The following is a 12,644-nucleotide window of genomic DNA, read 5'->3' as shown; positions in this document are numbered from 1 at the left end:
GATCGGGGGATCGCAGGACAAGGTAAGGATCGGGGGATCGCAGGACAAGGTAAGGATCGGGGGATGGCAGGACAAGGTAAGGATCGGGGGATCGCAGGACAAGGTAAGGATCGGGGGATCGCAGGACAAAGTAAGGATCGGGGGATCGCAGGACAAGGTAAGGATCGGGGGATCGCAGGACAAGGTAAGGATGGGGGGATCACAGGACAAGGTAAGGATCGGGGGATCGCAGGACAAGGTAAGGATCGGGGGATGGCAGGACAAGGTAAGGATCGGGGGATGGCAGGACAAGGTAAGGATCGGGGGATTGCAGGACAAGGTAAGGATCGGGGGATCGCAGGACAAGGTAAGGATTGGGGGATCGCAGGACAAGGTAAGGATCGGGGGGATCGCAGGACAAGGTAAGGATCGGGGGATCGCAGGACAAGGTAAGGATCGGGGGATCGTAGGGCTTTTGGTACTGTAAATGAACCCCGAGCCACACTCAGAATTACCACCAGGGAGGTTAAGCACAAGCAACAGCTACATTTTCTTTATCATCAAATATACTGGAAAAGTCCAACCCCCCCCTCCCCCCCGCCCCCCCCACGATAGTTGGACCAAAAGGAATAAAACATCATTTTCCACCAACTCGCCTTCTGATTTACGAGGACGAAGCGTGACCGCTCATTGGTTTTGTCAACATGTCTAACGTTTCCAAAACAGACGGCTATCTTCTGTAAGAAACAAAGAGCGGCGGCATCACGCGCGTCAGTCCTCCGAGATCTCCTTTATTAAATCTTCTGAATGACACATCAAAACAAGCGCTGCGCACGCAATTCCACCCAAAGGGGCCGTAGTCACAGCCGTGCCTTCCAGACAGAAATGCGTCAGCGCTGCTCGCCGTCACGCGTCACTCATAAGCTGTCAATGTGAAGTCGGCTCGGAGAACGGATCTGATATCCGAAACACTTGAAGGGAATGCAAATACCTTTCTAATGGCTGGAATCCAGCGGTCACATCAGGGGCGGACTGACCATTTGGAAACTCGGGCACTGCCCGAGGGCCCGGGGTCAGTAAGGGGCCCCATGAGATGCCCCTGGTACCTTTTTCATAAGCTTTTTTGAGTTTGGGCAAGGACACAGGGGCCCCATGATCCCCTATTGCCCGGGGGGCCCCATGAGTTGTCAGTCCACCCCTGGGTCACATGACCGCAGGGGGGGCTCAGTTGCAATGCCTGTTCTGCATGGTAGGGGGCGCCTTTACATAGGAGGCATCTGATCAGCAATGGGTTTTTTGTTTGTTTTACTGTTTAGTAGCACCTAGGGCAGTGATGGCGAACCCGTGGCACGCCGAGCCTTATCTGTGGGCACGCCAAGAGAATCCAGCGGCGCGCTGTCTTCCCGGCTGTAGTGTGCGTGACAGCCGGGTCCCAAGTGCGCATGCACAAGAAGCAGTGCTCTTTGTGAATGGTAAGGCGGTACCTGGGACACATGACAGATCCCAGAAGCCGCCAGACCAATCACAAAGCGCAGCGCTTCTCGCGCATGCGCACTGGGCATCCGGCTGTCCGACGAGCGCCCACACTACAGAAGCCGGGAAGACAGCGCGCGGCTGGATAGAGGAACAGGTAAGATAAAAAAAAAACTCTGCGGAAGTAAGAGCGGGTACCTGTCAAATTCAGGTACCCGCTCCCCCTCCCTCCCCAAAGGTCAGCAGTCATCTGTACTGTCCGCAGTCTCTGGTCCTCCCTGTGATGTCCGCAGTCTCTGGTCATCTCCTGTACTGTCCGCAGTCTCTGGTCATCTCCTGTGCTGTCTGCAGTCTCTGGTCATCTCCTGTACTGTGTCTGCAGTCTCTGGTCATCTCCTGTACTGTGTCCGCAGTCTCTGGTCATCTCCTGTACTATGTCCGCAGTCTCTGATCATCTCCTGTACTGTGTCTGCAGTCTCTGGTCATCCCCTGTAGTATGTCCGCAGTCTCTGGTCATCTCCTGTACTATGTCCGCAGTCTCTGGTCATCTCCTGTACTATGTCCGCAGTCTCTGGTCATCTCCTGTACTGTGTCCGCAGTCTCTGGTCATCTCCTGTACTATGTCCGCAGTCTCTGGTCATCTCCTGTACTGTGTCCGCAGTCTCTGGTCATCTCCTGTACTGTGTCCGCAGTCTCTGGTCATCTCCTGTACTGTGTCCGCAGTCTCTGGTCATCCCTGTACTGTCCGCAGTCTCTGGTCATCTCCTGTACTTTCCGCAGTCTCTGGTCATCCCTGTACTGTCCGCAGTCACTGGTCATCCCTGTACTGTGTCTGCAGTCTCTGGTCATCTCCTGTACTGGGTCCGCAGTCTCTGGTCATCTCCTGTACTGTGTCCGCAGTCTCTGGTCATCCCTGTACTGTGTCCGCAGTCTCTGGTCATCCCTGTACTGTCCGCAGTCTCTGGTCATCTCCTGTACTGTCTGCAGTCTCTGGTCATCTCCTGTACTGTTCGCAGTCTCTGGTCATCTCCTGTACTGTGTCTGCAGTCTCTGGTCATCTCCTGTACTGTGTCCGCAGTCTCTGGTCATCTCCTGTACTGTGTCCGCAGTCTCTGGTCATCTCCTGTACTGTCCGCAGTCTCTGGTCATCACTGTACTGTGTCCGCAGTCTCTGGTCATCCCTGTACTGTGTCCGCAGTCTCTGGTCATCCCTGTACTGTGTCCGCAGTCTCTGGTCATCCCTGTACTGTCCGCAGTCACTGGTCATCCCTGTACTATGTCCGCAGTCTCTGGTCATCCCTGTAACTGTCCGCAGTCTCTGGTCATCTCCTGTACTTTCCGCAGTCTCTGGTCATCCCTGTACTGTGTCCGCAGTCTCTGGTCATCTCCTGTACTGTCCGCAGTCTCTGGTCATCTCCTGTACTGTCCGCAGTCTCTGGTCATCTCCTGTACTGCGTCCGCAGTCTCTGGTCATCTCCTGTACTGTGTCCGCAGTCTCTGGTCATCTCCTGTACTGTGTCCGCAGTCTCTGGTCATCTCCTGTACTGTGTCCGCAGTCTCTGGTCATCTCCTGTACTGTCCGCAGTCTCTGGTCATCACTGTACTGTGTCCGCAGTCTCTGGTCATCCCTGTACTATGTCCGCAGTCTCTGATCATCCCCTGTACTGTGTCCGCAGTCTCTGATCATCCCCTGTACTGTGTCCGCAGTCTCTGGTCATCCCTGTACTGTTAATTAGTTTGCACTACTGTACGAGTTGTTTTTTCTAAACCAAAAGCTCGATATTCAGGTTTCATTGCAGTGTTGGCACTTTGAAAGAAATAAGTTGGTTTTGGGTTGCAGTTTGGGCACTCGGGATCACAAAGGTTCGCCATCACTGACCTAGGGTTATACATTGAACCCGGGTTCACACTGATGAGGTGCGGAATTTGCAGCGTTTTCTGTACGAATTCCGCACGCCATCACAATCGCACCCCGTTCATGCGAACCGCTGCGGTGTGTATGTTAACAACACCCCGAAATCAGTCAGCAAAAAGCGGTGCGATGTGCAGAATCAGATCACATGGATGTGAATATCCCCCCTTATGTATTATACATGGAGATCATATCCCCCCCCTTATGTATTATACATGGAGATCATATCCCCCTTATGTATTATACATGGAGATCATGTCCCCCCCTTATGTATTATACATGGAGATCATATCCCTCCTTATGTATTATACATGGTGATCATATCCCCCCTTATGTATTATACATGGAGATCATATCCCCCCCTTATGTATTATACATGGAGATCATATCCCCCCTTATGTATTATACATGGAGATCATATCCCCCCTTATGTATTATACATGGAGATCATATCCCCCTTATGTATTATACATGGAGATCATATCCCCCCCTTATGTATTATACATGGAGATCATATCCCCCCCCTTATGTATTATACATGGAGATCATATCCCCCCTTATGTATTATACATGGAGATCATATACCCCCTTATGTATTATACATGGAGATCATATCCCCCCTTATGTATTATACATGGAGATCATATCCCCCCTTATGTATTATACATGGAGATCATATCCCCCTTATGTATTATACATGGAGATCATATCCCCCCTTATGTATTATACATGGAGATCATATCCCCCTTATGTATTATACATGAAGATCATATCCCCCCTTATGTATTATACATGGAGATCATATCCCCCCCTTATGTATTATACATGGAGATCATATCCCCCCTTATGTATTATACATGGAGATCATATCCCCCCCTTATGTATTATACATGGAGATCATATCCCCCCCCCCTTATGTATTATACATGGAGATCATATCCCCCCTTATGTATTATACATGGAGATCATATCCCCCCTTATGTGTTATACATGGAGATCATACCCCCCCTTATGTATTATACATGGAGATCATACCCCCCCTTATGTATTATACATGATGATCATACCCCCCCTTATGTATTATACATGGAGATCATACCCCCCCTTATGTATTATACATGATGATCATACCCCCCCTTATGTATTATACATGGTGATCATATCCCCCCCTTATGTATTATACATGGAGATCATATCCCCCCTTATGTATTATACATGGAGATCATCTCCCCCCTTATGTATTATACATGATGATCATACCCCCCCTTATGTATTATACATGGAGACCATATCCCCCCTTATGTATTATACACGGAGATCATATCCCCCCTTATGTATTATACACGGAGATCATATCCCCCCTTATGTATTATACATGGAGATCATATCCCCCCTTATGTATTATACATGGAGATCATATCCCCCCTTATGTATTATACATGGAGATCATATCCCCCCTTATGTATTATACGTGGAGATCATATCCCCCCTTATGTATTATACGTGGAGATCATATCCCCCCTCATGTATTATACGTGGAGATCATATCCCCCCCTTATGTATTATACATGGAGATCATATCCCCCCTTATGTATTATACATGGAGATCATATCCCCCCTTATGTATTATACATGGAGATCATATCCCCCCCTTATGTATTATACATGGAGTTCATATCCCCCCTTATGTATTATACATGGAGATCATATCCCCCCTTATGTATTATACATGGAGATCATATCCCCCCTTATGTATTATACATGGAGATCATATCCCCCTTATGTATTATACATGGAGATCATATCCCCCCTTAATCTCCTCTTCTCAGTAGAGAATACATTCAGTTCCTCTAATCTCTCCTCATAGATGATCTCCTCCATGCCTCATATCAGTTTGGTTGCCCTTCTCTGTTCTTTCTCCAGTTCCCCAATGTTCTTTTTGTGAATTGGAGCCCAAAACTGAACTGCATATTCCAGATGAGGTCTTACTAATGATTTGTACCCGGGGGGAGGGGGGGGAGGATATCTCTCTCTCTGGAGTCTATACCTCTCCTAATACAAGAGAGGATTTTGCTCACTGTAGAACCCGCAACTTGGCATTGCTGCCATTATTAAGCTTGTGATCTACCAGAAACCCTAGATCCTTCACCATTGACCCCCCAAGATCCTTGTCCACCATTGACCGCCCCAGATCCTTCACCATTGACCCCCCCCAGATCCTTCAGCATTGACCCCCCAGATCCTTATCCACCACTGACCCCCCCAGATCCTTCTCCACCATTGATCCCCCCAGATTCTTCACCATTGACCCCCCCAGATCCTTTACCATTGACCCCACAGATCCTTCACTATTGACCCCCCCCCAGATCCTTCTCCACCATTGATCCCCCCAGATCCTTCACCATTGACCCCCCCAGATCCTTCACCATTGACCCCCCCAGATCCTTCACTATTGACCCCCCCCCAGATCCTTCTCCTCCATTGACCCCCCCAGATCCTTCTCCACCATTGACCCCCCAGATCTTTCTCCACCATTGACCCCCCAGATCCTTCACCATTGACCCCCCAGATCCTTCTCCACCATTGATCCCCCCAGATCCTTCACCATTGACCCCCCCAGATCCTTTACCATTGACCCCGCAGATCCTTCACTATTGACCCCCCCCAGATCCTTCTCCACCATTGATCCCCCCAGATCCTTCACCATTGACCCCCCCAGATCCTTCACCATTGACCCCCCCAGATCCTTCACTATTGACCCCCCCAGATCCTTCTCCTCCATTGACCCCCCCAGATCCTTCTCCACCATTGACACCCCCAGATCCTTCTCCATCATTGACCCCCCCAGATCCCTCTCCACCATTGACCCCTCCAAATCCTTCTCCACCATTGACCCCCCAGATCCTTCTCCTCCATTGACCCCCCCAGATCCTTCTCCACCATTGACCCCCCAGATCCTTCTCCACCATTGACCCCCCAGATCCTTCACCATTGACCCCCCAGATCCTTCTCCACCATTGACCCCCCCAGATCCTTCTCCACCATTGACCCCCCCAGATCCCTCTCCACCATTGACCCCCCAGATCCTTCTCCACCATTGACCCCTCCAAATCCTTCTCCGCCATTGACCCCCTCAGACCCTCAGATCCTTCTCCACCATTGACCCACCCAGTTGTACCCCCCAGTATGTTTAATGCATGCATATCTTAGCCCCAACCTTACATTTATCAACATTGAACCTCATTGGCCACATAGCTGCCCAATTACATAGATCATTGAGGAACCTCCCTCCCCCCTCCTGTTCTGATGACAGGTGGTCACAGGGAGTAGAAAATAAGAGGAAATCCCCCCCCCCCCCATGGACACACAGCAGGTCCTCCAAATGCCCCCATTTAACCTGTCATGACTCCCAAATAAAAGATAAATAAAATGATGTATAAACCAGCCGGGCAATTCATCATCATCATCATCTTCACGTGTCATAAAACGGACAACAAAGGAACGTCGGAACGTCTTACCCCATCCTAGTAGGTAATACCAGATCAGGTGCTGCTTCTCGGCAAACACGGCCACCACTATGAGTGTATGGAGGTAGATCCCTTCACACAGCATCCAGAAGTAATTGCATCCCATCAGATAGAAGTGGATGAACTGGGAGATCTTGCAGCTCACCTGCCATCACAATAAGTGACAGTTAAAGGGTATTAGTACAGACAAAGAGCACAAGCAGAATACGGCGGCTACGGGACGGCCGGGCAGAGAATGGATAATTGGTACGGCAAAACTAAGCGGGGAGAACATTCGTCTTGAAGGAGCACACACAGCAGAACGCAAACATAGTAACATAGATATGCAGGCCATAGACGGGTCGAAAATTGGCCGATCTTTCGGCCGGAAAAAAAAATTTGCCCGATTTTCGCACCGTTAGTAGGTTAATTTTTCAGGGTTTTTTTATCGGTAAAGTTGGAAAAAAACGTCCGATTTTGCCGATCGGCCGATTTTCCCTACAATGATGGGAGAAGAAGAAGAAGACGAGGAAGAGGAGGAAGAGGAAGAGGAAGAGGAGGAAGAGGAAGAAGAGGAAGAAGAGGAAGAGGGAAGAGGAAAGAGGGAAGAGGAAAGAGGAAAGAGGAAAGGGGAAAGGGGAAAGGGGAAAGGGGAAAGAGGAAAGAGGAAAGAGGGAAGGGGGAAGAGGAAAGAGGGAAGAGGAAAGGGGGAAGAGGAAAGAGGGAAGAGGAAAGAGGGAAGAGGAAAGAGGGAAGAGGAAAGGGGGAAGAGGAAAGAGGGAAGAGAAAAGAGGGAAGAGGAAAGAGGGAAGAGGGAAGAGGAAAGAGGGAAGAGGAAAGAGGGAAGAGAAAAGGGGGAAGAGGAAAGAGGGAAGAGGAAAGAGGGAAGAGGAAAGAGGAAAGAGGGAAGAGGGAAGAGGAAAGAGGGAAGAGGAAAGGGGGAAGAGGGAAGAGGAAAGGGGAAAGAGGAAAGAGGAAAGAGGAAAGGGGGAAGAGGAAAGAGGGAAGAGGAAAGAGGAAAGGGGGAAGAGGAAAGAGGGAAGAGGAAAGGGGGAAGAGGAAAGAGGGAAGAGGAAAGAGGGAAGAGGAAAGAGGGAAGAGGAAAGAGGGAAGAGGAAAGAGGGAAGAGAAAAGGGGGAAGAGGAAAGAGGGAAGAGGGAAGAGGAAAGACGAAAGAGGGAAGAGGAAAGAGGGAAGAGGAAAGAGGGAAGAGGAAAGGGGGAAGAGGGAAGAGGAAAGAGGGAAGAGGAAATAGGGAAGAGGAAAGAGGAAAGAGGGAAGAGGAAAGAGGAAAGAGGAAAGAGGGAAGAGGGAAGAGGAAAGAGGAAAGAGGAAAGAGGAAAGGGGAAAGGGGAAAGGGGAAAGAGGAAAGAGGAAAGAGGAAAGAGGAAAGGGGGAAGAGGAAAGAGGGAAGAGGAAAGGGGGAAGAGGAAAGAGGGAAGAGGGAAGAGGGAAGAGGAAAGAGGGAAGAGGAAAGAGGGAAGAGAAAAGGGGGAAGAGGAAAGAGGGAAGAGGGAAGAGGAAAGACGAAAGAGGGAAGAGGAAAGAGGAAAGAGGGAAGAGGGAAGAGGAAAGAGGGAAGAGGAAAGGGGGAAGAGGGAAGAGGAAATAGGGAAGAGGAAAGAGGAAAGAGGAAAGAGGGAAGAGGGAAGAGGGAAGAGGGAAGAGGAAAGAGGAAAGAGGGAAGAGGAAAGAGGAAAGAGGGAAGAGGGAAGAGGGAAGAGGAAAGAGGGAAGAGGAAAGAGGGAAGAGGAAGAAGAAATTCTGTTTTACACTTCGGGCAGCAGGGGGCGGCATATACAGGAACTGATCCTTTCCATTTTCCTCCTGCAACTTGTAACAAAGCTGGCTTCTCCTCCTCTCCCTCCCGCCAGCATTCGGCGGCTGCAGGAGGAAAACGTTCACTATGCCATTCAAAATAAAAAATTCTAAGTTCTAAACCATTTCATTGAGGCCCATGACTGGTTACCAAATCACTTAAGTGGCCCCGGCTCTTCAGAAGGTTGAGCATCCCTGGTCTAAGGTTTGGGTCACAAGCGCATGGGGTACGAAGAACCAGCACGTAAAGAGTCGTCCTACTACGAGTTATACCTGTGGTTGCCATGGGCAACGAAGGTACAGTCAGCAATTTGGAAACGTGTACCTGTTATAGGTGGAGTTGCCTCTGGCTGTGAGGGAGATGTTTTCGGCACTCCCTACGCCGCTTTCCGTCCCCTATAGCAACTAGAGTGGGACTGCTGAGGTTCCCATCCTGTAGAGAGCTACGGAAGTTCATGAGTTCAAGTCAAGCGCACATTGGAGCCAGCGCTATGTGCGCGGCGGAGTTCCATGTGGCTACTGGGACCGGTCGTAGGAAGACACCGAACAGGTAGCTGTGATTGGAGTTCGGCATGGCCACACCTAATTGTACAGCTGGAAAATGTACATTTCTACGAGGACCCGAGAGTAACTGGAAAACAGTTGTAGTACAAGTGTACATGGAGTACGTTCACCTCTATGAGTAGAGACCCGCCCCGAGGACGAGTATTTCCTGAGGGCGGCCTTGTCCCAGAGCATTGATGGAAACGGCAGGAGAGTAAAGGTACCCCATGTATGTGAAGTAGAGTGATCCTGTTACAGGTGCCCAGTCTAGCCCAGAAGAACCAACCCCGGGGTAAGACTCTTATGTAATGCACACTTGGCGCCCAACGAGTTAATGGGGAACATGGAGGAATATCTGTCTTCAACTACCTTCTTGCCCTATGGTAGAGCTGCTGTTAGAAACCATAGAGCCCCATACATCCAACCCGTTAGCCCCCCCCAAAAAAAAACCCCACACTATGCTTCAGTTTGAGTGAGTGATCAGTACCGATCAGGGGCAAACTGACCATTCCAGCACTCGGGCACTGCCCGAGGGCCCGGGGTCAGTAGGGGGCCCCATGAAATGCCCCTGGTACCTTTCATTGGCTTTTTCATAGGCTTTTTTGGGTGTGGATGAGGACACAGGGGCCCCATGATCCCCTATTGCCCGGGGGCCCCATGAGTTGTCAGTCCGCCCCTGGTACCGATCAGTCATTGTGTTCATTCAGGAAAGGAAAGGGATGGTAAATGTGACATATTTACCGAACCCTCCCTCTACTCTCCATCCTAAAGGATCCTATTGTGTGCTTGTAGCTGCTGGTGGGAAGGAGGGAAACCGGCAGCACTGCGGTGGTGGGGGGCACTCAGGAAGGCCTAAGCAGCAGGGGGAAACATATGGTGCACAGGGAGGGTGATAGGCGCACCAAGAAGGGGGGGGGGGGGCAATTACTGGAACCGATCCCCTGTATGGTTCTCACTGCAGCAACTGAAATCCATTGAGAGGAAGAAGAGAAGATTCCGGCTTTCAGCTGCTGTAGAGAGAGCCATATAGGGGATCAATTCTAGTAATTGCCCCCCCAGTGCCGATCGCCATCCATGCACACATCCGATTCACCCGCTGCCTGGGCCCCCCTGCTGGCCTGGGCCCCATACAGGAGGACCGGTGGTACGCCCTTATCCACGGCCCTGCCCTACGGCCAACAGGAAGCAATCTCAGCCTTGAGTCTGTAAGGATTGTTCCCTATCAGCTCTGCACATCTGGACACGTTTCCTCTTCCCCTCCCCCCCATTATTCTTTTCAAAATTGCTCCAGCTTTCAGCTTGTATGGGGATCAGTCTTCATTGAGATCTGGATGCTGACTTGGCCATTCTAGGACATCATCTCCCTGGTTTTAATTCATTCATTTTGGTTTTAACCTGTTTGGTTGTTTGGACGTGGCCGGTACGCCCAGTCTGAAGAGGTGAAACGAGTTCATGCCCGGAGTAGCAGTCTTTCTATAATACACTCGTCATGGAAAACAACAGAATATGGAACTTTACTTCGAATTATCGGATAGATGAATAAGAATGATCCGACCTACCGGGTTGGTGGCAACTAAAGTCTGGTTGTTGGCCACAGCTGTCAGCGAAATAATGGTGACGATGGAATTGCACACGAAGGACATAAAAAGATTTTTGTGAAGGGTGATCCTCTGGCAGCTTAAATTTCTGGAGAAAGAAGAGCAAATTGCAAATATTGTGAAGGAGACATCAGATGGCATACCTCATCTACATCTACGGTGATGGCCCAGGCTTCCTCTCCTAATGGTCACCAGTGTAAGGGAGTCCTCCTACTACTGACCAACAATCCAAGGGGGCCCTCCTCCACTGACCCCTTAAGGGCCCTCTCCCAATGATCACCAATGTAAGGGAGTCCTTCTACCATTGACCAACAATCTAAGGGGGGCTTCCTCCACTGACCTCTAAATGGTGTTCTTCATTGACCACCAATGTAGGGGGGCCCTCTCCCAATGATCACCAATGTAAGGGAGTCCTTCTACCATTGACCAACAGTCTAAGGGGGGCTTCCTCCACTCACCTCTAAATGGTGTTCTTCATTGACCACCAATGTAAGGGGGCCCTCTCCCAATGATCACCAATGTAAGGGAGTCCTTCTACCATTGACCAACAATCTAAGGGGGGCTTCCTGCACAGACCTTTAAATGGTGTTCTTCATTGACCACCAATGTAAGGGGGCCCTCTCCCAATGATCACCAATGTAAGGGAGTCCTTCTACCATTGACCAACAATCTAAGGGGGGCTTCCTGCACAGACCTCTAAATGGTGTTCTTCATTGACCACCAATGTAAGGGGGCCCTCTTCCAATGATCACCAATGTAAGGGTGTCCTTCTACCATTGACCAACAATCTAAGGAGGGCTTCCTGCACAGACCTCTAAACGGTGTTCTTCATTGACCACCAATGTAAGGGGGCGCTCTCCCAATGATCACCAATGTAAGGGAGTCCTTCTACCATTGACCAACAGTCTAAGGGGGGCTTCCTCCACTCACCTCTAAACGGTGTTCTTCATTGACCACCAATGTAAGGGGGCGCTCTCCCAATGATCACCAATGTAAGGTATTCCTTCTACCATTGACCAACAGTCTAAGGGGGGCTTCCTGCACAGACCTCTAAATGGTGTTCTTCATTGACCACCAATTTAAGGGGGCCCTCTCCCAATGATCACCAATGTAAGGGAGTCCTTCTACCATTGACCAATAGTCTAAGGGGGGCTTCCTCCACTGACCTCTAAACGGTGTTCTTCATTGACCACCAATGTAAGGGGGGGGGCCCTCTCCCAGTGATTACAAATGTAAGGGAGTCTTTCAACCACTGACCAACAATCTAAGAAGACCATCCTCCACTGACCTCCAAAGGGTGCTGTTTATTGACCACCAATGTAAGGGGGGGGCCTCTCCCAGTGATCATCAATGTAAGGGGGTTTGTCTCCTACTGAACGCCAACTGAATGGGGTGCTTCACCACTAACCCCTAAAGTAAGGTAGCTTTTCACTGACCACTAATGTAAGGGGGCCCTTATCCACTGGCTCCTAAAATAAGGTAGTTCTTCATTCACCAATGTAAGAGAGCCCCTCTTACAATGATCACCAATTTAAGGGGCCCTTCTCTCATTGACCACCAATCTAAGGGGGCCTTTCTTCACTGACCCCTAAAGTAAGGTAACTTTTCATTGACCACCAATGCAAGGGGGCCCTTATCCACTGATCTCTAAAGTAAGGTATTTCTTCATTCACCAATATAAGACAGCCCCCGTCCCAATGATCACCAATGTAAGGGAGTCCTTCTACCACTGACCAACAATCTAAGGGGGCCCTCCTCCACTGACCCCTTAAGGGTGCTCTTCATTGACCAACAATGTACGGGGACCCTCTCTCA

At 49.9% G+C, this 12,644-nt stretch overlaps 1 protein-coding gene across 1 annotated transcript in view; it reads right to left on the bottom strand.

The window, feature by feature from the left end:
- CALCRL (calcitonin receptor like receptor) overlaps nucleotides 1-12,644 on the bottom strand; it is a 52,240-nt gene that overhangs the window by 21,105 nt on the left and 18,491 nt on the right. The window contains exons 4-5 of the mRNA XM_089662607.1: nucleotides 10,791-10,917; nucleotides 6,883-7,036 (exon numbers count right to left, since the gene is read on the bottom strand). Of these exons, the coding sequence (XP_089518733.1) occupies nucleotides 6,883-7,036; nucleotides 10,791-10,917 (281 nt within the window). The remainder of the gene's footprint in view (nucleotides 1-6,882; nucleotides 7,037-10,790; nucleotides 10,918-12,644) is intronic.

Source organism: Staurois parvus, unplaced genomic scaffold (assembly GCF_062004578.1).
Source record: "Staurois parvus isolate SC_StPar_1 unplaced genomic scaffold, SC_StPar_1.0 ptg001498l, whole genome shotgun sequence".
NCBI lineage: Eukaryota > Metazoa > Chordata > Amphibia > Anura > Ranidae > Staurois > Staurois parvus.
This window is presented reverse-complemented; position numbering and strand designations above follow the sequence as displayed.